This window comes from Chaetura pelagica, unplaced genomic scaffold, assembly GCF_000747805.2.
Source record: "Chaetura pelagica isolate M959 unplaced genomic scaffold, ChaPel_1.0 scaffold150, whole genome shotgun sequence".
NCBI lineage: Eukaryota > Metazoa > Chordata > Aves > Apodiformes > Apodidae > Chaetura > Chaetura pelagica.
In genome coordinates, this window is record NW_009952052.1 from 4,717,368 (window position 1) to 4,743,232 (window position 25,865).

General features: G+C 36.7%; 1 protein-coding gene across 1 annotated transcript in view; it reads left to right on the plus strand.

Moving 5' to 3' along the window:
* Positions 1-25,865, plus strand: part of MEI4 (meiosis-specific 4 homolog (S. cerevisiae)) — a 152,005-nt gene that overhangs the window by 104,433 nt on the left and 21,707 nt on the right. Inside the window, exon 4 of the mRNA XM_010003583.1 lies at positions 8,657-8,788. Coding sequence (XP_010001885.1) covers positions 8,657-8,788 — 132 coding nt within the window. The remainder of the gene's footprint in view (positions 1-8,656; positions 8,789-25,865) is intronic.

Sequence of the window (25,865 nt, forward strand, 5' to 3'; positions counted from 1 at the left end):
GATGTGTAACTAAGGTGTACCCATATATGTTTAATGTGTTGTAATCACTCCTTTTGAACCTCCTGCCCCAAATTGCTTTGTTTTCCCCACAATAAACCTTGCTGTTGTTAGAAATATTAGTAAGCACTGAGCAGGTTATTCACTCAAAAAAGTCGGGACATAAGTTCCTGTGTCCTCTGTGTGAGGCGATACCCACGTGTGGATCTCTCAGCAAATCCTGATAAGTTAATACACTCCAATAAGGAGATATAATAGGTCACGGATCGTGACAGAGGGGACCTTAAAGATCAACTAGTTCCAACCTCCCTGCATGGGCAGAGTCACCTTCCACTAGACCATATTCCTCAAAACCCCATCCAACCTGGCCTTGAACACTTCCAGGAAGGGGATATCCACAGCCTCTCTGGGCAACCTGTTCCGTTGTCTTACCACCCTCACACTGAAGAATTTTTCCTTAATGTCTAACCCAAATCTACCCTCTTCCAGCTTAAAACCATTACCTCTTGTCCTCTCCCTACACATCATGGTAAAACGCCCCTCCCCAGCTTTCCTGTAGGCCCTTCAGTACTGGAAGACCATTACAAGGTCTCCTCAGAGCCTTCTCTTCTCCAGGATGAATAGCCCCAACTCTCTCAGCCTGTCCTTGTAGGACAGGTGCTCCAGCCCTCTGATCATCTCTCTGATCGTCATTTAATATGTGCACCAACTAGTTATGGATGACACTAAATTCCCCTGGCTGTGTATAGTTTGCAATGCCTTTTGTCAGCAGCTGCCAGAACAGTACTTTATTAATCAGTTTAAAAGTCTTCTCTGCTCAGGGACAAATAAGATTTAAAAATAGTTATTCATGTTATTGGTGGTTCCCGAGTATAAAATTAGCGGGCTTCAGTTTTCCTAAATTAATTGAGTCCCAAGGGGAATAGCATGGCTCTTGAGATTTGGTGCATTTTCATCAGCCAAAGTATTTTGCTTGTATAGTGGAAATGCAGTTTATTCATATTAATATTAAAATGTGTTGCCACGATTTTGTGGTCTAGTAAGAGTCAATGTTTGAATCTCTTGATTGTTGAATTCAATTTTCTCAGCAATCTGTTGTCCTATATGGAGAGCTGTTTTAAGTCAAATGGTAATCAAAATCCATTGTCTTGTAAGTCACTACAGTGTAAAGCAATCACCAAACTGACTGACTCTAATTTCCCTCAGTAAAGCAGAGTAACTAGATGGGAATGAATGAAAGAAAATTTTGTCTGCCTCTTAAGACTTTTGTCCACATTCTGTCCTCAGCCAGGCTCAGCTGACACAGCTCATTAACTAAATCTACATTTATTAAAAAGTTACAGGAGGAAATTAGCAGGATTATCTTTTTTTTTACCAGTAAGGCAGAATTTGATTTGTGGTTTCCTACATGCCTGTCATGGTGTTCTGTCAGGACTGCCTCTCTTCCTGGTAACAAATAGTGTTATTGCCTGTTTTTATCCAAGTAATTAACTAGTATTTAGAGTGTTACTGATTATTTCCACTAGGAGGAGAAATAAGGGGTGGATCAGGCCTTTGCTGTTCTCTTGATTTGCAAATTAACTATATGAGTGATCTTAACCCAAGAATACAGGAAGTTCTTCCTTTTGTTGAATATGGTAGGATTTTGTTCAATATGGTAGGAAATAGATATCAAAAGCTGTTTGTTTCCTTGGCCCCCCATCAATTTCAAGGGAATGCTTTCTGTCAAAGCTCTAAACTTTCTGTAGCATTGTCATTTTGCTTCTTTGGTACCTCTGATATTTGTTGTTGAGACTGTGTGGAACCCATCCCTCAGTCTTTCACTTATCATGCCTGTGTAAAAGCATTTTACTTCTATCTAGGCCTTGTATTCTGTTATTCTAGCCATGTTATTGAGCAAAAGGACCTAAAATTGTTACATTTTTTTGGTTTTGGGGGTGCCGCAGTAGGTGGTTATTCAAAGAAATTATATGACCACTTTAGCTCCATCACATCACTGCTTACTCCAGCTCTTCAGTTTCATTCTGGTCACTTCCAGATGGAGGGCTAGGTCTGTCCCTGCTTAAGAATTGACCTTATCTTCACTGAAAAATTGCTTGTTGCTTTTAACAGAGATGGTGGATATATTTTTTTGTTTTGGATTAAGTTAACCCTTACATCCTCTTGGTTTTGAAGGTGGCAGTATATCCCAAGAGGAAGCAGTGTTCAACCATTGCTTAGAATGTGTGTACATACTTGTCCTTTTTTGAGCTGGGATAGAACTAATTTTTGTGATTTTACTTTTTATTTGAGCCCCTTCTAAGTGGCTGCAGTTGCTGAAATTAACAGCATGTTTTTCAGTCAGTGTCTGCCTCTAGGACTGATAATGCTCTATGTTTATAGTTACTGCAAGATAATGTGTGCAGAACCAAGGCCACTGCTTGCTTCTGAAGCAGAGAGTAAGGGGTCACATCTGAGACTCTACTTTGGGGAGGAGCGGGCCAGACAGGTGACCAAAGTTAACCAAATAAAGTATCCTACATGTCATACTGAATATAAATTTGAGGGATAACAAGGGTCAAGCTCGCTTGCTTTCTTTGTCCATGGCCAGCATCCTGGGAGGACTCTGTTCATTTATCTGTCTTTGGATCCAATCCTTGCATTCCTGAACCTGTTCATTCCCGCATCCCAGCTCCCATTTGCCACTGACTCCAGGAGTCAAGTCCGGGACTTTTCCAGGGTCTGCCCTGCAGCCTTGCTGGTGATGTGGGTGTTGGTGGGAGGTGGGAGGGGGAGCACGATAGTGTGGTTTTTTATATTTGTAGATATTTTATTACTTTTCATCACTACTGTCTCATTAAAGCCTTGTAATTTAGTTTCCAACCTGTGTGAGTCTCTCTCCCTTATTCCGTCTCTTTTGCCTATGACAGGAAGGAGAGGAGTTGACAGAGAGCACCTGTCATTCGTTTAATTGCTGGCCCAGCATCAAACCATGACTTTTAATAGAGTCTTCAGGTTTCTCTGTTGCCTGTTTACTAATCAACCTGTTGTCATAGCTTAAATTTGTCTAGGAAGTATTTTGTGTGCCTAAGTAGGGTGTGTCCGTTATGGTGGTAGGATAGAAGTTAAAATTAAGCTCTACAGAAACTGTTACCTACAGCCAGTTGCACTGTTCAACTCCTGCAGTGAAATCTACAACCCCAAACGAGGTACCTCTGTTCTTCCTAGATATGTATGCCAGATAATTGGCATTTTTAAGTGTTATGCAAAGTATCTGGCACATTATGGGCTGAGGGAAGAAGAATGAAGGATTGGGAAATAAACCTGAAATCCATTTTCATTTTCAGGGAATGTCTGTAAATCTTAGACACTTAAGTGAGACATTGATTTACCTCCCTTTATTTCATAAAGGATGACAAGGTCATTCCATAGTTTAAAACTGAAAAGCTAAAGAAAACCTGTTTTCTGTAATTTAGCCAGTGAGTTTTTCTAAGCAGTCCTCAGATTAAGAGCTCTTAGTGAGCTTTGTTGCTTAGTGTCTTCTGCATCCATCAGCATGCTTGGCAACTCAGCATCAGCAGACAGATAGGCAGTTCTTCACTCCTCTAGGCTTCTGACCAGGACTTGTTGAGAAGAAGGAATCAAGAGTAATTAAATTTTAATCTCAGACAGAGAAGAGCTACATCTTCATAATACATAGAATATTTACCATATGTATTAAAAAATGGGCAGCAGTAACATCAGAATTGTCAGAGTGGCAGTGGTTGTGAATGCTGTTTGTTTAACTGGGATTCATACTGTCTTTCTGTTTACAATATTTACTGGATCTAGCCACTTGGATGAGTTAGATATTTAGATACCTAATTAATGAATTCCAAAAAGATGCAGACATTCTTGATCTGTGCCAAGATAGCATTGCTTGAAGTAAATTTATTGCTGAAAACTGATGCCAGCAGAATCCCAGGTGTCTTCAGTAGTTAACCAAATTTCTTGATACAAGTTTCTTGTATTTAGTCTTCAGATGAACTAATGACTTGTGTGTGTGCGCTCTTGAAGAAAGTGTTGCCTTTTCTGTGAAGGTGATTGGGGTGAGATGAAATAAGGAAGGTACTTGGTTTTAGTGTATGGAAATGGGTATTTGAAGGAATTTGCAGCCCTGAGTTCCTTTAAGGACATCCAGGTGGTACTTTAGCTTTGGTTTGAGTTTTTTTTGTTTGGTTGGTTTGCTTTTTTATATAAAAAAACACAACCATAAAAACAAAAAGCACAAACTCACAACAGGGTCTGTTGCATGTATTTTATCCCACCAGCTAGGTGTTAGTCTTATATATATATTACCCAACACAAGATAATCTAAGGTGTTCAAAATGTGGAGGGCAAGGCAAGTCTTTATCCTGTGAAACTTGAAGAAAAAAAAATAAATTATACTCCATTACTTAGAGATGGTATGATTTTTACTGTAGAATTTCTACAATAGTGTGCTTTGTATTTGAAAGTGAAGGTTAAGAGAAAGTTACCTGGCCAGCAGTTTATCTTAATAACATACAAAGCTTTATAACAAAGTTGAAAGAATAATTAAAGATTTAGAGATAGAATCCATAGAATAGTTTGGGTTAGAAGGAACCTTTAGAGGTCATCTTGTCTAACCCCCTGCAGTGAGCAAGGACATATTCAATTAGATCAGGTTGCTCAGGACACTGTCTAGCCTGACCTTGAGTGTTTCCAGGGATGGGGCATCTGCCTCCTCTCCAAGCAACCTGTTCCAGTGTTTCATCACTCTTATTGTAAAAAATGTCTTCCTTGCATGTAGTCTAAATATTTCCTTTTCTCTGTTAAAACTGTTGTCCCTTGTCCAATCATTACAGGCCCTAATAAAGTCTGTCCCCATATTTCTTATTGACACCCTTTAAGTTCTGAAAGGCCATAATAAGGTCTCCCCTGAACCTTCTCTCCAGGCCAAACAACCCCAACTCTCTCAGCCTGTCTTAGTAGGAGGGGTGCTCCAGCCACAGTCATCTTTGTGGTCCTTCTCTGGACCTGCTCCAAAAGCTCCATGTCTTTTCTGTGCTGAAGGGCTCCAGAACTGGACACAGTACTCCACGTGGGGTCTCATGAGAGAAGAATAAAGGGGGAGCATCATCTCCCTTAACCTGCTGGCTTGCTCCTTTTGATGCAGGCCAAGATATGGCTGGCCTTCTGGGCTGCAAGGACACATTTCCAGCTCATGTCCAGCTTTTCATCCAGCAGTAACCCCAAGTCTGTTTCCACAGGGCTACTATCAATCCCTTCATCCCCCAGCCTGTGATGATACTGGGGATTGCCCCAATCCAGGATCAGGATGTTGCACTTGGCCTCATTCAACATCTTGAGGTTCACACAGGCCCAATTCTCAAGCTTGTCTAGATCTCTCTGGATGGCATACTGCCCTAGATAAATGGTACAGCAAATTGTGCTATGTACTCGACTCGTTCTTGTGAGCAATCCTGAGGAATATGGGAAGACAGCAGAAACAAGATTGTAGGAGGAGGGTTAGGGATAGATGATGCAGCTCCTGAACGATGAACAATGCTCCATTATTTTCTTCTTTCCAGTTGTATGTTTTTCTACAGTGTAATTTTCTGAATGCTTAGAAGTGAGAATCTCTGAATAGCATAGGTTTTATTTTGTTTATACCATTAAGTAAGCCCTAAGGATTAAAAGATATCTGTGCCTCTTTTTTACGTGTGATAAATTTTTGAGAGCTGAAGATATTATTTTTAATGAAACTGTATAATATTTGAACTATTATCAGTTAGAATGTTTCCAGAGTTTAATTAACAATACATGAGCATTGCTCTGAAACACAAAGTCGTACTTCTATTTATTAGTCTATTTATAGGCTTATTGTTTATATGCTATAAAATTGTTGTGTATGTATTTAATTTATACAGTGTGTGGTTGTTATTTTGTCTTTAAATCTTTGTTGTCTCCTTATTTTCTTAAAATATTCTAAGAGATCCACCAAAATACAATATTAAATTCATATTCTTTAATAAATTGGTTAGCAGGTGGAATTTTTCAGTGGCATTGATGCCCATATCTCAAATACCTAAGTACTGTCATTACAAAATCCCTATTTACTTATCTTAGTAGAGGCTCAGGCTTTAAATTTGAAGTTTTCCTGTTATCTACTCGTACTGAATTCCAATTAGAAAATAGTAACTCTTGCCAAACCGGAAAGGGTATGGAAAGTTTGTGGAAGAACCTATTTTAGTTAAATCTCAGATTCTAGTATTAATAACTACCAAACAATAAAAATTCTTGTGTGTTTCACTATCTGTCTAAAAAATCTTGTAAGCAAATAGAAGAGAGCTTAAAAAAAAACAATCATCATTGTGTTTGTGTGTAAACATTTACATTTAGTGTACTCTTTGGGAGAGGATGCATTGAAAAACTACTCTGGATTGTATAGTTCACTTGCTTGCCAAAGGTTAATTAGCAAGTGTAGTCTATGTTACAACCTGAAAATACAGAACTATAAAATATGTATTCATCCTTAATTTATAAAATTAGTCAAAATGTGCTATTTTTGAGCATTGTTTAAACCTCAAGTAATGATTTGAAGCAGTTGTACCCTTTTGGGACTTGGGTGCTGTCAAGGCAGAACTATCCAGGTGTTACAAACCTTGTTTCTGTCATACAGCTTTAGTAGATTCTATGGAAGATCTTTCAGAACTGATAAAGTCTAGATTATTCTTAGGAAGTAGAGGGGTTTTATTTCTTTGAAGGTTACACAGTTCCAGTATGTGGAAGTCTAATTTTAATTCATCTATTCTCAAACACATGTAGGTGCATGCATTACATTATCCTTTCATATAATTTTAGTTGTTCAGAAACCTATTTTTATATCGCCTTCATTCACATTTCATCTTTATAGAATCTTTTGTGTATACATTTATACATTATTTTAATCTCATGAATTTTCAAACTGCATGTGTGGAATTTATGAATTCTCTTTGATATAAGGAGCTTACGTTGTATGTCTGTCAGACTTCAGGTTTGACCCTGATCATAAAACTTGTCTGTATTTGATAGTTTTCTTTTTATATTTATTTTGGGATTGTGTGCTAAAGGTAGATGATTAACAGTCAAGATTTATTGAAGTTTGATGGTTGTGCCTGTGAATAGGAAATTGTCTCATACTAGGCAGATGATAACCAAGCTGATGAAACTCAGCTGTAAGAGGCTGATGAAGAGGCGTTCCATCAACTGGTAGGGCAATTTGACCATCTGATCAGGCAGACAAGCAGTAACTCTAAATAGGAAGCTGTTTGATTAATGGTTTTTACAGCAGAAGTTTTCAGTCAACCTCACTGTCCTCTTAGCTAGCCCAAAGTTCTGTCAGTACTGATTTTATGGGAGACAGTTTTGCAAACCACAGTAAAGTCAAGCTAAATAATGGTACTCGGTGCTTTCCCCTCATACCCTCAGCTGATCATCTCATTGTAGAAGGCTGACAGGTTGGTTAAGTACAGTTTCCCCTTAGTAAATCCATGATGAGTACTACTGGATCTCCCTTCTGTCTTTTGTGTGTTGGAAATTATTTCCAGGAGGATTAGTGCTATACAAACTTGTAAATGGTGAGCAAGTATTTTTATTCGTATATATAAACGTGTGTGTGTGAGAGGGAGAGAGCTGGTTAGAGGAATAAACTAGATTGTTAATAGGATGCAGTGGTCAGCTTTTGAGTGGTTAAGATATACTAGTTATTCATAGACATACATGTTTGTGCCAGAATATCTTTTTGTCAAAATTACTCATTCACAAAGAGATAATGAATATTGATGTTGTAGGGGTATACATTTATATAAAAATATAAATTATAGTCCTTATATGTAATGTATATTAAGTTTTTCTTTGAAAGATCTCTAATACATTTATATATAGACATGATAGTGTCTAGTAGTGTTAGGAAATAATGTCATGTTTACTTTATAGAGTAGCCTGTTTCATTACATAATAGCTATACATATCCATTTCAGGGAATAAATAAAACTTTTTATGTTTTTAATAGACAAGACAGCAGCAAAAAAAATATGAATATAATTCTCATGTAAGTTCACATGACTCCTCACTTGTGGTTTAGGAGAAATACCTTGGTTACAGCTTGTTAAGCAATAGCCTGAAAATGCATTGTTTGAATTTGAAAATACAGTGTATCTATCAACATTTGATCAAGTTTAATCATGCTAACTTTGTTGTCAGAAAACTCTGGTATAGCTCTTAACTTAATGGTGTGTTTGAATTTCAAAGAATTTGCTTGTTTCTTTGTCTTCTGTGACAAAGAATTACAGCATGTGCAGGGTAGTCACCCACTTTTTGTGACATGAGATGGGCATGACAGCTAATGCTGAAAGGCTGCCTGCTGGGGAATTCACACTTTTGCAGAAGTTTGTCATAGGACAATTTCCTGTAGTGCTCTTCTTTTGAGAAATGGAAGTTTCTAGGTAATGGATGTAGATTTTTCATAGATCTCATATGTATGTAATTAGCAGAGTTTAAAAGTCTCTAAAATCTTGAATTTTACTTTTTTCTTTAAAAATTTAATAGGTAAATCACATTTCTATTTGGGGTAATTCTTTAAGGCAAGAAAAATGGAAATATGTTTTGAAATATTAGATTGACTGTTATTTCTCTTTAGTTTCAGGCACTGCATGCTGTATCACACACACTGGTTTTGCTAGGAAGGAACAACATACTAAGAAATTCTTTAATATCGCTTCTACTGTCAGAAGTACGTCAGTTTGCTGAGCAGCTGTTGCAAGCTCACCAGGTATTGTCATCTGTTCTTTTGGAGCAGGGCCAAAGCGTGGTGTTGGGGAGCATTTTGTCTGTATCAGTTTGTTTCATAAAATGCACTAAATGTAGAATATATATATATATATATGTAGAATATATATTCTATAGAATATATAGCTTTAAGAACCCAGAAAATGCTAGCACCTAACTTTGACAGCAGATTAAAAAAAAGGAGATATAAATAAAAGAACCTTACAGACAAAAAAAGAGTATCAGACTGTATAATAACACTGTATAGATTTTAAGGTCATGGCGTATGATTTGGAAAATACTTGAAATAATTAGTTAAAACAATTATTGCAACATGTAAATTGTTGATTATGTAGACAATACAACTTAGGGATCCGGGGGGCCTAGAAAGAATTATGCCAATTGCTAGGTCATGTAAAACTGAAAGAAAGTTGCATAATTTTATTTCAGAATTGGACTTCATCTTTCACATTTTAATACTGATTTTTGTTGTGCAAAAGTTATCCACTTAAAACTCTTATTTAGTTTGTAGCAATGAGTAGGAGATTAAGAATAGAAGACAGTGGAGATATTTTTGGTAACATTTATTCTTAGGTTAATTTTTTTCCAGTAAACTATAGAGTTTAACAAAACAGAGAGGGAGACAGTAAATGGATGATTTTTTAACATTTGGAGAAGACGTGTGTGAGATAAATTGGGTTTTCATAGATTTTTCACCTATTTGTGTGTGGTGGAATGTATTTAATGCAAACTGTTCAGTTTTACTTGGGATTACTTGATTGCACACTACCCGGGATGGATCAATACAAAGAAAACATGCAGCTTTTTATTTGTTGGCAAATAAAGTTATTGATATATATACAGAAAAAAAAACCATCTAGTGGTGGTCCAGTTTTACATATATTTTAAGTGTTGCTCAAATGATCTTACCTTTATTCTTTGTCTCTCTAGGATATGGTATGGTAGTAAGTTCTGACTGCTGGAGAGGGAACATGTAATTTCTAATATGTTTAAATTGTATTCTGAAAAGGCTTCAGAAAGGCCAACTTTGAAAGAATTGAATGATGAGCTTATTGTCTTACTTTATGTCACCAGTAGCATACCAGAGTTATTGATGGCAGACAAAACGAAATAGATTTAAAAAAAAACAACCATAAGGATAGGAAAGTGTGTGATTAAAAAACAGGTTTGTTTTTTTAAAAAAAAAGCTTAAGCAAGTTGTTAATTTTTAACTTTATTACATGTTCAACAGAAGTAGTTGTCCCTTCTTCCAGCAGAGATTTTGCCAGTGGCAACACAGAACTCTCCAATTGAGCATTGCACTTAGGGTTAGTTACTATGGTACTGACTGACCTTGCCATACTGTAACACAGCAATATGTATATATTGTATGGCTTTTGTATTTAATGCATAAAACTTCTTTCTAAAAATTTCTGAAAGAAGTTCAACTCCTCTTTGGCTTTGCTTTATGTTGGAAAGAATAACTTATTTGATTTTGAGATCTTAATAAGAGAGATTATAAAGCTGTATAACTTTCAGTTGAGAAAGTAGAAGTAAATTAATATCCTGTGATTTTAACCATAAAATATTCTCTTTAACTACACAAGTGAGTTTGATTTTTCTATGGAAAGTTATTTTATTATTGTTAGTGTAATTTGTCTATTTATGGCAAGGTAGCAGAAGATTTTATTCATATATAAATAGAGAGAAGTTGGTAATTTAATCCTTGAACAATTACTGTGCTGCAGCTGGGATTCTTAAATATCTGGGAAGACTATCACTCCTCTTGGGACAGGGACTTCTGCTCATTTATTGAAAAGAAAAAGTAAACCTGTTTTTAATCTTGTAAATTTATTCTGTTTCTTCATACTTAATATGAATGGACTGAAATTTGGAACAGTAAAATGCATTTGTTATCTGACCTTTTCAGCTTCAGGACCAGATCCCTTCTTAGGTTAAGTCTTTGCTGCCTGCAGCCTTTCATCTGTCTCATTTTAATTACTTTGCATTTGTGGTAGCTGCAAATTTCAGCCTTTATCATTTCACAGTACTGATTATAGGATTTTTACTACCAAGAGTTTCAAAATGTCTCCCACTGTTACAAGTGCAGACATGAATGTTTATTTTTATGCAATGGGAAACAGAAATATTTTTTGGTGCTTAGTAAGGTTCCCTTTCACCCTTTTTTGAAAAAAAAAAACAACCCAGCCATTTCTGTTCACCTGGAGGAATAGTTTAATTCTATCATATTCAAGAATTTAGAGACACGTTTACATAAGTTGAGTTCCTTGCTGTGCTTCTGCTTCTTCCCACTAAGTTGTCAATCTGCCTTCTGCTACTGAAATGTGGTAGACCATCTTTTTTTTTTTTTTTCTAATTGATACAGTACTTTAATTATATTTTACAAATCCAGCATTGTAAGTGTTTTTTGGAAGATTAATGCATATTGATCAACCATCCACAAACCATAGTCTGGAATAAGACTTCCGTATAATCAAACCAAAGTTTATGGGGTTTTCTGTTGAGTCCTTTTAAAACACTTTGTGTTTAAGTGACCATCAGAAGACTCAGTGAGATTAGGCACTTAGATGGAGACTCCAGTGACTCATTTTACAGTCGCAAAGTATTGGAAGGTGGCTGAATTTGAAGGTACAGTAGCTGTGCCTCTGTATGCTGCTGACATTTTGTAGGACTGTGAGATTTTGAAAAACTGCAGTTCATGTAGGGAAAGTTGCTTAGCTTGCTCTGAAGTCAGTTTTTAAAAACATTATACAGTCTTGCATTTATTCCAAGTAGATGTATTGTGTTAATTTACAAACATTTTTGTGTTCTGCCTGTGAGAATTGTTTCTGGAAATACTTTTGTTGTTTTATAATTAAAACTAAAAATATGGTATCAGATTGAAATATACCGAATGGCAGTTTAAGAAAAATGTTCTTCATATATACTTAATTTATAATTGACAGAGGGATAACCCATTATGTAATCAAACTTCATTAGCTAAAAAGTATCCTAATCCTGTTTTGTAACTTAAGTAAAGATGCAGTTAATTGCAGAAGTGTTTTATGTCTTTCACTTCTTACAATCAAATTAGGAACTCTGAATTTCAGTTATGATTAGAGGCATGCAGTGCTTGTTTTCTTTTCGTTTTGTTGTTCTGCTGTTGACAGACAGGAGGAATAAATAAATCACTGGGGACCTGTATTCAGGTTAGCTTGCAATTAACTTTTAAACATCTGAGTGAAAAACAGAAATTGAAAAAATAGCTTGTTCATCCAAGCAGATTTCAGTGTTTTATTTTTGTATATATTTATTTCAAAGTTGAAGATGTTTTCTAACACTAACTTTGATTGAAAACAAAATTAATTTTAATTTTTCTAAATTAATAATCTAGCTATCTCAACATTTTTATGTCAGCTTCCTCATGAATACTTGAGCTAAGCTACAAATAGGCTATAAAATGTTTGCATTCCATAATATGTAACTTTATATTCAGTCATTTATTCAATAGGAAGTGTGCTCAGTTCAGGTTATGTAGGTTTTTAGATACATTCTTTGATAAATACTGAATTTTTTTTACTTTAAAATGTTGAGTGATTTCAGTGAGTTTGTATCTGTGTCCTCTTGGAATAAGCCTATCTTGTCTCTGACCCGCAGTTTTAAAGAGCTATCTGTGCTTCTAGCTATACAAATAATAATAATAATTTTTAAAAGTAGGTTGACTGTAGGAGAGGGTATCTAATGAACTACACCAGAAAAGAACAGAGGTTACTCTGCATATTTTTATATTGTTCTCTAGTTGGTTAAACCTATTAATATTGTAATATGATCAATTAATATGAAATAAATTAGTAGTAAAATTTTGTTTAATATTTTGGACCAATGTTCCTACATGTTAATATAGAAAATAGAAGTAACTAAGGAGCAAGTAAAACACTGTAGTTACCCTGATTTTTCACTCTGTTAAGATGCATTTTATGGTAGTAAACTGTAAAGCGAGTTAGTAGTTAGCTTTAATTCATGTAAGTACTTCATGTGCTTAAAGTGAAGCTCATACTTCAGTACTTCACTGACACCACAACACTCTAAGCAAAAGCAGATTCATATAATCTAAATTGGATCACTTAATTTTTACTGATGTTGGATATGTACTTTTTTTATCTGCAATAAGAACTAATGTTTCATAAATATAGTTTATAAGAATACAGTAAATGAACCTTACATCCCTATGGAATAGAAATCTTCAGGTCCCCAGTTAGATTCCTACTGCAGAGCAGATACAATTTTAAGATGCTAAGATTTCAGAATGATACTGTGGAAGGCGGATTATAAATGTTGAGCTCGTCACTGTGATAGCAGGTCTTCCTTTATGAGGACTCTTTCAAAGACAGGGAAATGGAAAGCACATTGATTCAGTGCCCATTTCTAACCTCCCAGGTGTTAATTCCAAGAACACTGACAAAGAAAATTAAAAAACAGAAAATAGATTTAAAAGTAGAAAAAGAAAAACATACTGTGAGGTTTTGGAAAGCCCTGTTACTCATCAATTACTGATACATAGCTTGTCTATCATTCTGTTTCTATATCACATTTCTTATTGTACACAATTTTTGACTTTTTAAAACTTTAAAATAATTCTATCACTGAAATTGTATACTGAGTAGTTTTGAGGGTTTTTTCAAAATTAGAACACCAAATTGTGTGCATTTTTAAATGTTATACATAAGCATTAAGTCCAAATACAAATGTGGGTGCTTTTCCCCTGAAATGGATGGTGCAGTTAGACTTTGACACAGGATACAGGGTGGAATTTATCTTATTTAGTTTAGATGTATGTAGTAGTAGACACTGCTCTCTACTTCTCATAGAATTCTACCAAGCAGCTAAAGATAACAAAAAAAAAAAAAAAAAGCCAATGTAGAGGTAGATATTTGTGAAGGGGTTTGTTGAACGTTATGAGAAACTGGCTCATTACAACAGAATAACTTTAACTCAAGTAAGCCAAATGAGTTAGACATATGGTGGGATTTGTTTCACTTAACTTCAGATTTTTATGATGTTGCCATCTAATTTGTTTAGTTTTCCTTTATAACCAAGAGAGGAAAAGAGGCATTTCTTGTCCTACTTGTTCTGGTTGTAGATCATTATGATATTTCACCATAGAGCTGTCTGCTTCTCTCTTCTGACTATAGAAAGGATCTTCAGTTGGTCAGCTGAAATTTAGATATTTATGTTGTAGACATCTAAAGTTAAGGAAGGAGAACCCCATCATGTCTCTTTGAAGATGTCTTTTGGGTGATGTGGAGCAAGACCTGTTATGCCACAGGTGCGTGTTATGCCACTGGAATGGGTTGCCTAGAGAGGTGGTGGAAGCCCCATTCATGGAGACATTTAAGACCAGGCTTGACAGGGCTCTGAACAATCTATTCTAGTTAGAGATGTCCCTGCTTATTGTGGGGGAGACCTTTAGAGGTCCCTTCCAACCCAACACATTCTATGATTATCATAGAATTCCATTATTCTATGATTTAGTTCCAACAGCAGCAGCTCAATGTGGAAGCAAATAGGAGGCTGGAAAATTCCTGTGACTGGAGTGCATTTTTTTTTCTAGCAGGCCTGCAAATTAGAGACATTGTGAATGTCAAAATGGTCTAGCTTAGTTGCCAATGACTCCATCAGGGAAAACAAAGTTTGCCTGAAACTTTGTTCAGCTAGGTAACAGAATGGTTTAATGTGCCAAGAACTGATCTATTAATGTCAGGGCTTGTCTTCATAAACCTTTCTCCATGTATCCATTCTGTATCCAGTGGAAATTCTGAATAGGTACGGGACCCACTGCATGCTTCATTCCAAATGCAGGTGTGTCTGATGAGATGTAAAGAGTTCTTCAGATCATCTCCTTTTTCCAGGAAGTTTACTTCATTTATGCAATGTCTAATCTTCAGCTATAAGTTCATAGAGGTTGGAATAGATCTTTTATATGGATTGGAAAAAAAGCTATTATATTTTTTTTCAAATTGACTACTTTTCCCAAGTAGAAAATGGCTAAAATCATTAGTTTGAAAAAGAAAATCTGAGAATATTATGCAACTGGAAAAGCTTAATGCATTTTGCAGTCTACTGTTCAGGGTACTAAAATGGCTACCAGTGTATTTGGTTTTTTATAGTTTCTACTGTTGACTTTTTCTAATACATCAGGATTGCTAATACTTCGCCCAGGTAAAAGAAAAGAGATTGAGGTCGTGTAGACCTCATGAATACAATTAAGCATGCATCTGGACATCTGTCACCCTTTCTAAGATGACATTTATTTCCTTATTATGCTGGTAAGCACAGATTAGAACATACTTACAAATTGGGAATGGTTAAAGATGCTGCAAAACAGTGTTCTAGGTAAACGTAAAATTATTTTTTATTCCCTGTGCCTGCTGATGCTAATCATAACAACGGAAGTAAAACCTGCATAGAATAGTCAATGGATCTACATTTTTGTCTCACAGATACATACCTAGTATGGAGATACAAACTTGTCAAAACAAAACCTTTCCCCTGAAAGACAGGAGTGAAAGGATCCGTTGAGACTCAGTGTAAGTGAGAAGAGTGCCATACACCTTTGAAGTGTATACCTGCTTTTGCTGCATATATCATCTCCTATTACATATTAGATTTTAAGGTGTGTACATGTCAGACAGAGCTGAAAATGACAAATGGTTCGTGCAGTTTCTGTCTTCCCTCTCAAACTATCATAAAATGGTAGCATTAAGGAGAAAGGAGTTTAAAAGTATCCTTACAGAGCTAAAATGCAGCAGGGATTTGACTGCACTTAGGTGCTTGGCAGAATTGAGGATGACATGTAATCAGAAAACCTCAGATGTGTTTGAGAATAGAAGCTGCAAATATCGATTGCACAAGGAGAACTCTGTAGCACTGCTGTCTAGAGAATTATTACTCTTAATATTGGTAAATTATCTCATTCATGGAAACATAATACTGGAAAATAAATACTTAATTACAGAAGCGAGAATGTGTCATACCTCAACAAGTAAATAAGTAATATTCATGGAAATCTTGTTTCAAGTCATGCACAATGGCTTCAAAAATATCCCAAACCAACATGATTGTAAATTAAAATAACCTGTTTGAATTTTTGATACAGTAAAAAAACTCCAACAAACTGCAGTGAAAGCTTATCTGGGTTGATGCTGCTTTTACTTTGTTATTCTCAGTGTTAATTTTGTCCTTTTCCCTATTGTTTTCTTTGCAGCTCAGTTAATTCTTTTGCATGCTTGCAAGCAGAATATGAATAGGGAAGAAGCATCTGACTTTTGTGGTGTATCTGGTATACTCACTACTCTGGAAGACTGTTTGATTATTTACTTAATCTGTGTCTCCAAATACATAGTTTTAATGCTTCCGTTAACCTCCTTTTTTCATGGAGCTTTCTTGCTTACTGACAGTGATTTGCAAAATGGAATGATGTTACAGAAAATTAAGCACTGCTTCCTTAATGCTTTCGGAATGGAAATGGAAACTGTGGAATGATAGTGGATACTAGTGGGCCAGAGAGGTGATTCTGCCCCTCTACTCTGCTCTGGTGAGGCCACACCTGAAGTACTGTGTTGAGTTCTGGTGTCCTCAGCACAAGAAGGATATAGACCTGTTAAAGAGGGTACAGAGAAGGGCCACCAAGATGATCAAAGGCCTGGAGCACCTCTGCTGTGAAGACAGGCTGAGAGAGTTGAGGCAGTTCAGCCTGGAGAAGAGAAGGCTCCAAGGAGACCTTATAGAAGCCTTCCAGTACTTGAAAGGGGCCCTACAGGAAAGCTGGGGAGGGGCTTTTCACCAGAAAAGATAGTGACAGGACGAAGGGCAATGGTTTTAAACTGAGAGAGGGGAGATTTAGGTTAGATATAAGGAAGAAATTCTTCACTATAAGGGTGATGAGGAACTGAAATAGGTTGCCCAGGGAGGTTGTTGATGCCCCATCCCTGGAGGTTTTTAAGACCAGGTTGGATGAGGTTTTGTGCAACCTGACCTAGTAGTAGGGTTTTCTGCTCATGGCAGGGGGGTTGGATCTTGATGATCTTAATGGTCCCTTACAACTTTTATGATTCTATGAAATCATCACTTTGTCTTTCAAATCAGTCATTTTATTTTACAGGACTCGGTATATTTCAATTTTTTTTTTTTTAACTTTGCACAAACTACCCTCTCTCTAAACATATGGGACAGTTTTGTACACAATGACTTAGAACATCAGCTTGCCCCATTTGGGCTTCATTTATTGCTTTGGGGTTTTTTTGCTAAAAATACCTTTGAAGCTGTGTTTATCTACCAACAGAGCTTATGCATAACCATCACTACATAAAATCACAATACCAGTAAGATTAACTGCTGTTTGTTCAGCGCATTCTAAAATGTTGAAGTGCTTTAAAAAACTTATTATGCAGCTCACTATGAGGCAGACTAACCACTAAGCATGTGCACAGGGGCTTATGTTCTGCAGTATGCTGTGGTATGCCACTAATCATAGAAAAGCTGCCTCTATTCTTGTACAGCCTTTTTTCATAAGCAACAATTTTGCATTATATTCTCTTTGTGCTCAGATTGAACTCTGGATTTCCAAGGGATCGTATGGCTGAGCTTAGATTGTGAGATGGGAAGGATGGCAGTACTGCATTTAGTGGGCTGTAGTGCATTAGGGTTAAAACAGGGTTTAGATTTAAGATGGCAAGTAAGATCCTCACCAGAATCTTATTTGGGAACTGCTTGAGGGAACTGCTTGAAAGGCTGTGCTTAGGACTGACTGTCACAACCAGCAAGAATGCAGTTGTTCTGCTAGGTCACTTAATCAGTTTAGAGTTGGTGTTGGAAACAAATTCCCTGGTTTAGTCCTCAGTTGAAACTATCATAGGCTGCAATTGTGGAGGTGTGAATTTGAGTGCATACGCTTATTAGCTGCACGAAATGCCACCACAACCAGAAGAACCTACTGTCCCAAGTTTGGCTTCAAAACAAGCAAACCTTGTCTTGCTAGGGTTTAGCTGATGTACAAATCATTAATAGAGTAGGTTCATGCCTGAGGTGAAAGGGATTTACTACCTGGAGTTTGTTTTCTATCAAAGATTGGAATTTTGGTTTGCATGGCTGAGATGTACAGGAGGTTAAATCTGGTTCCATGGTTTATCTTAAACTTAGTCTAGGTTATGGGTGACAACATTCTACCTGGCTGACTAAGGCTTGATCTGACAGGGCAGCAAAATAATACTAATGCTGTGCCCAGATGGGAAGGTAGGTTTCAGGACTGGCATCAGCAGCAACTCCTGTTCATTGCTAGATTGACATGATTTCAGTTATAGATTTAATCTGGGGAGATAGGATGTGGTGAACTAAAGTTGTACATGTTTACTGAAGGTATCATAGATCTAGATTTAGACTTGTCATGCTGAGAGCTAAGAAGTCTAAGGTTTCAGTCTTAGGTGGGCACTAATGATGTAGCCTTCTCAATCCACAATTAATTTGGTCGAGGTATTTTATTGGTGGGCTTAAGTAAGTGTAGGAATGAGATGTGAGTTTATTAATGTCTTTGGGATTCAGAGAGGCTTTGGTGATACAGGAATAAAATTCTGGGCTAGGTTTGTAGTGAGAGAGAAAGGGAGGAGCAGCGGGGTGGATTTAGATCTGGGTGTTAGTGACATGCGTTGCTGGATTGGTGTTAATGTAGAGAGGAAGGTTTGGATGTCCAGGATTTGTGCTGCAGAGAATACTTTGCTGAAGTTGGAAATATTCTAGAAAGAGAAGCTGAAGCATGCTTGGGCAGGATATGTTTTATATGGCTTTATTAGATGTAGGTTTAAAACCTTGTTGGTTGCAGTCTTGGATGAGATGCCTTTGCTGGGCTGAACCACATTGTGAAAGCGTGTGCACACACAGAGTCATGGAATAATTTATGGTGGCACAGTCTATATTCTGTATCTCTAGAATTTATTTTTTTTCCTGCTGGAGTGTACTTTTGAAATGCATGTAGCAACAACAAAGTATTAAAAGTAGTTATAGGAAATAATGTTCTTGAATCCACTCCGCTTTAACTTATATAAGAATGGCTTATTTTCACTTGATTCCAACAATTTGCATGGTGAGAACTAAATTGAGTGAAATACATAGAGCGAGAATATGGGGAAAATAGAAGAAAAAATGTGTTTTGTATTTCTCCTTTAATTTTTTTTTTTTACAATGGCATCCCAGGTTGCATGATTACAGTGCAGCCTTTGAGGAAATAGCTTGTATGCTTTGAATTTCCTGGCATCTGGCAGTCCCTGCATTTAGTTGGCACAGTGCAATGAAACCTCTAGGTGTGTTGTCTTGAAACAAGACGTACTTGTAGAAATCTTTCTTGATGGAGTTCTCCTTCTCTTCCAGATTAAATTTGAGATTAACTTTGGCTTCCCTATCCATGTCCCTGCACACTCCTGCTACCTTTGTTTTTCTGTACGTCAGATAAATAATTCTTGAGTTTGAAGGACATAATTTTTAAAACTCAACTAACTCTACAAGATTCCTCTTCTCTTCAGCATCATAGCATGTTGGATTTTCCCAAAGAGATTCCTGAGGAGGCCAAAGTCAGCTCTCTTGATACCTAGAGTGGCAATACGGCTTTTTGGTTTTAATAAATTTTCAAGCAATAGGTGAGAAATCAGTTGAGTTCCTAAAAGAAGTATTATATCATATAGAGGCAAGTCACTTTTCTATCCACTAAGGAGTAATTTTCTTCAGGAAAGTTTATAGGATCTTCAGTAATACTCTCAGAGGGATCTGTTCTGGAGATTAGGAGACTAGGCACTTACCTACTAAGTCAGCCCTTAATCTTCTTGCAGTGCTAAAAGATATTAGAGAGGGACCTTAAATAACAGAACAAAGTATATTCAAGAATGCTCTGTATCTTTGCTGTTATTTATTTAATTATTTTAATGAAGGAAACAGAGAAGATAATGTGTTACTTTCCTAAAAACTATTTGCTGTAATTTGGAACTTCTTTTATTTTAAGAACGAACTTGAATAAGCAAAATTGTTTCTCTACAAACTGCAGTCCTTTAAGAGATGTTTTGGTTTTCACCAGAATGTATAGATTAATTGGGAAGCTTGCAGCTTAAATTGTAAGCTTGACAAATTTATTTGTGTCCACTCATGCCAGAGAGAATACATTCTTTCTGCTACTGAGGGAGCTGTAGAACTGCTGTTTAAGCAATGCACAGAAAATGGGGAAACCACGAACCATTGCTGGGAAATCATGTTCCATCTACAGCAGTGCTTGCCACTAGCAAGGATGTCAACTACATGGTGGTTCCTTCACTGTGATTAACCTCACTTCTTGTCTATCCAGATATCTTGAGTTCTCATTGCCTAGTCATTTAGGTCTAGTATCGTTCCATTACTGTTAAATCATTAATGTTATCACACCTTCCTTCCAGTCACATAAATCTCATCACAATTATCTTTCTTCTGTCAATCACTATATACCAATCCTTGCCTGTCTTTCACAGACTCTTAGCTTTGGAGTAGCCAAGGGGAGGTTAAAGAGGGCAAGCAACTTTTAAGCTTGAAAACTTTTTCTCAATAAAAACAAGAAGTAATTCTAGATATTCACTAAGTTTTTTCTCAAAAGTAAATGACATATGATTCCATTTGGTATTTCCAAAATGAACAGCAAAATCAGAGTAGTGAGTTGCACTTTTGTCAGATAAATACTATAGGTTGAAAGAAGTTATTGTACTGTCTGCTGAAAAAGAGTACATTTTCAGGTATAATGTGAAAAGAATGCTTTTCTCTCTCAGTAACAAGACAGAAGGAATGCCTCTTACAAAATTAAATTCACCCACACCATAGATCAGGTAGTTTGTAGTGTTCTGTATCAAAAGAGCTTGTTTTCATTTTGTAAATGTTGGCAAACGTTACCCATTCAGGATGAAACCTTTTTCCATAGATGTCTGCTTCAGGCCATTTGTGTATGTGTTTTTTACTTTATTTTTGTTCCTGTGAGTGCATGTATACAAGTTTGAAGAGCAAGGTATGTGTCCATAGCTTTCACAGATGCCAGTAGGAGCTTTGCTTTGAATTCATGCAGTTCTGTGTACCAGCAGGCATTGTAAAATTATGTCTTAGCCAAGATTGGCATTAGTGGCTGCTGTGAGTGTTTATAGGATTCTTTAGTAAAAGGATGAAAGCATTACCTCTTTCTCTAAAAACAGGTGTGAAGCTAAAGTAGTATTTTTAGTATGTGTGGAATTGTAGCAATGGTTGTCATTTAAAAAAAAAAAAAGCTTTAATTCTATGTTCAGAGCAAACACTCAGTGCTACACATTTTGTGCCCATACATATAACAATACTGAATAGTATTTCTTCTAATTCAGTGTCATCCATCCTCTATAGTAACAGAAGCAAGTACCTTTGCAAAAAAAGAAAAAAAAAAATAACCCAGCACAACCAAACAGTAAGTGACCACATGAGTAAGGCTGTAGATATGAGTCAAATTAGGCTTTAAAATCACCTTTCCTAATAAAAAGCAGGTAGCTAGTAGTACATTAAGAAACTATAAAATAAATGAGAGAACTATTTTAAAGAGCATAGTCTGAATCATAGACCTTAATTTCCTCAGTGTTTCATGATTCTACTAATGAATCCTTTGACTAGCCTTCAGAATATGTCCCACTACTTCATTCTGCATGGCAGTTGCTCAAGAATCACTCAGCTTTACTTAGCTCAGAGAAAGCTATGCTTTGATTAGTATCTGGGTTTAATGTATCAGCAATTTATGCTTCCCTTTTCTGTCTGTAATACAGGAGCTGATCCCAATTTGTGGTTTCAGGGCCGTTTTAAGATAGTTTTCCATGATCATAAACTCTTAAAATAAATTAATTATCCTGTGAAAGACAGCTCCTTCTAAACTATGCTTGTCTGGTTTTGGAGTGCAGATGCCACTGCAGGAAAAGTGGAGGAAGTTATCTTTCAGGGAAGGTATAAAGCTTTTGAGACATACCTTGTGCGCCATTTAAGACTAATGAAAAGGAAGGGGCTTTCTGCTCCCATTATGGTTTTAGAAGAGGCACATGGAGATTAAACTGCTTATAGAAGTCTCTTTTCTATGCAACACTGTTGTGTTATTTGCTATACAGCCTTACTAGTCACCTAATTATACCGAAAATGTAACTTTTGAAATGATGGCTTAATGGTATTTTGCCCAAAATTAATCTGTTTTCCACAGATGGTGTTTCTAAATATACCAAACAGCAAAAGGTGCTTTATGATGAGGAGTGTGGAATGTTGCCCAACATTCCATACAGTTGTGCTAGTATGTAACAACTAGGGAAGTTGTGATATAAAGAACTAGTTGAAGAAAATGTCAATAATATATTCTGTATACTAAAAGAATTATTATGGATAATTTATGTTTGGGGTTTGTTTTTAAAGTTTTTGATCTATTAAAAAATGCAATAAATCATAGAATAGGGCATTTTCATGTTTGATAGCAAATTTGCATGGGATTTGTTAATATTTCATGTATTTTAAAGATTGTTGACAAAATATGAGTTTCCACAAAATAATCTAGAATAGAGAGGACTGAAGGAGAAGAGCAGTTGCAATAGCCTTCCAGAACATGAAGAGTTGCTATACAAGAAGTAGCCCTTTTGACTTCTAGAGTGAACATGAAAAAACATGTTTAGTTAATAAGGTTAGTTATCAAACTTTACTGAAAGTGTTCAGGTATCTTCATGTTCAACATCTTCTAGGTGTTACCTAAGTAAGTGAGAGTTTGGGCTAAAAGACTGGAGGACTTTTTCAGTCATAAATCTGAACTCTGCACTCCTATTTATTTGGTCAAAATTTGAATCAGTTGCAAGGGAGGGGGAAGGCAGGAAAAACTCCCCTGCAGATTTCCTCTGCTCCTGAGTTTTGGAAGAAATTGGAGGTTTGGAGAAATGTGTGGATGCTAGTTTTGGAGAGATGGGTATAATGAGGCTTTAATAATTAATGCTAGTAGATCAGGAGTAAGGTTTTACAGAAAATTTACAAAATTTGACTCCTTTTAGAAAATAATTAACACATCCCACGATCAGGATTTCCAAGTGCAGGAGGTTAAAACTCCTTTCTTCAGGCAGTAATACAAGTTCAGGATGTAGATTAGATGTCTCCTGGCAGGGATTTTAAACAGGTGCTTCTTACACAGAGGTGACTGGTTTGTGTCAGAGGAAGCCTCGTGGGGTTTTCATGTTTGGAATCCTGTGAATTCTGTATTTCTCAGGCAGATTACTTTTGATGTCCCCTCTTCCACTCAGTCTTCACTGTGATGCCTGTGTATAATATATTTGATCTATGAAGATGGAGAAAAAAGTAATTTTGAGAGGTCTTTTAAACTGGGAGAAAAATGCAGCTGGAGGCTCGACTGTGCACCATTGATCGAGACGTTATAGATTTGTCGTTGGTTACAGTGGAGCTATACGTTGTATAAAGATCTGAATAATGAGTAGCTCACGGCTGGGTTCACTTGAGCAGCAATTCAAATATGTACTGTTCTGGGCTGGTTTATGCTAATGACAAGATTAATAATCTTCAAGAGCCTTTTTGCTTATTTTTAAATATTTCTGTGTATCATAAGACCTGTTCTTCAAAATGTGTTTTAGTATTCATTTCAATTTCAGAACATACATCTCCCTTGCAAACATTTTTAAATGCATTTGAAAGTTAAATTATATTATTGATAGATTCTGAGGTCAGAGGGAGTCCAAACACCTTTGTATACAGGCTTCTTTCCAGAAGCTCTTAAATCTGTTATTGATTCTATCCATTTTTTACAATGCTTATTCACCTCTTTTAATAATGATTTTATAATTTTTATTCATTTTGGCTTTCTCTGTCTGAATTTTATTGCCTAGAATTAAGTAATAGCTTAAGGAGGGAAGAAAAAAAAAAAAAAAAAAAAGAAAGAAAAAGAAACCCTGATGAAGATGGATAGCATATGCTGAAATAAAGTACAAATGCATCCACCTATGTAGTGCTATATGTAGTTATATAGTAAGCTAGATAAATTATGAATGAAGCATAAGCAATAGTCCAAGCAATTAGTTGTATGTTGACTCAATAGGATTCACTAAATATTGATTTGTTTTGTTATTTATTATGTATTTGTTAAAATATTTAATTGAGGAAGAAATCCAGCTGGTGAAAACAAAATTTTTACTAGAACTCATGTGAAAAAAGTGTTACAAATGCTTAGAATATTCCAGCATTTTTAGCATCGGTTAAGATAGTTGGGAATGATCCAGTCCTGGCTTTGTTGTGGTCTAATAGCATTCTGAATGCTGCAAGTCCTCTTTTAACTAAAAAATTAAAAACCAAGACCAGAGCCTGTTGGAATCACTAGAGGATTCCATTTTTTGGTCAAATTGCATTAAACCTTTTGGATTTATAATATGGTAGTGTTATAATGTTTCTGATTTTGGGTACTTTTACAATAATAGAATAGGTATTTAAAACAATAATTGAGAATTTCTTCATGTTAGTATAACAGAGTTTCCTTTTATCTAGTGATTTCTAATTTTTTCTTCTAGTACACATAACCCTTACTTTGTATCAGTAATTTTTATTATGACCCTATGTAAGGCATCATTTGGTAATTTTTTGTTGTTTATGAAACACTATCTCCAGGCACATCAAGGACATGGGGGTCATCAAGAGCAGTCAACATGGTTTTATCAAGGGTAAATCATGTTTGACTAACCTCATAGCCTTCTATGAGGAAATTACTAGGTGGATAGATGATGGTAGAGCGGTAGATGTGGTTTATCTTGATTTCAGTAAAGCATTTGACACCGTCTCCCACAGCATCCTTGCAGATAAGTTGATCAAGTATGGGTTTGGTGATCAGGTAGTGAGGTGGATCAAGAACTGGTTGAAAGGAAGGAGTCAGAGAGTTGTAGTCAATGGGGCAGAATCTGGTTGGAGGTCTGTGACTAGTGGAGTCCCACAGGGGTCGGTACTGGGACCGGTGTTGTTCAACATCTTCATCAACGACCTGGATGAGGGTATAGAATGTACCCTCAGCAAGTTTGCTGATGACACTAAGCTGGGAGGAGTGGCTGACACACCAGAAGGCTGTGCTGCCATTCAGAGAGACTTAGATAGGTTGGAGAGTTGGGCGGGGAGAAACATGATGAAATTCAACAAGGGGAAGTGCAGAGTTTTACATTTGGGGAAGAACAACACCATGTCCCAGTACAGGTTGGGGGCTGAACTGCTGGAGAGTAGTGTAGGTGAAAGAGACCTGGGGGTCCTGGTAGACAGGAGGATGACCATGAGCCAGCAATGTGCCCTTGTGGCCAAGAAGGCCAATGGCATCCTGGGGTGCATTAGAAAGGGTGTGGTTAGTAGGTCAAGAGAGGTTCTCCTCCCCCTCTATTCTGCATTGGTGAGGCCACATCTGGAGTATTGTGTCCAGTTCTGGGCCCCTCAGTTCAAAAAGGACAGGGAACTGCTCGAAAGAGTCCAGCGCAGAGCTACGAAGATGATTAGGGGAGTGGAACATCTCCCTTATGAGGAAAGGCTGAGGGAGCTGGGTCTCTTTAGCTTGGAGAAAAGGAGACTGAGGGGTGACCTCATCAATGTTTACAAATATGTAAGGGGTGAGTGTCAGGGGGACGGAGTTAGGCTTTTCTCAGTGATGACCAGTGATAGGACAAGGGGTAATGGGTGTAAATTGGAGCATAGGAGGTTCAAGGTGAATATCCGAAAAAATTTTTTTACTGTAAGAGTGACAGAGCACTGGAACAGACTGCCCAGGGAGGTTGTGGAGTCTCCCTCACTGGAGACATTCAAAACCCACCTGGATGAGTTCCTGTGTGATGTACTCTAGGTGACCCTGCTCTGGCAGGGGGGTTGGACTAGATGATCTCTCGAGGTCCCTTCCAGCCCCTAAGATTCTATGATTCTATGATTCTATGATTCTATAAGTTATACATTTGGTCTAATGTTGGAAACAAAGACCAAGGCATGTTGCTATCAGTGGACTGATAGATTTGGAAGAGAAACAG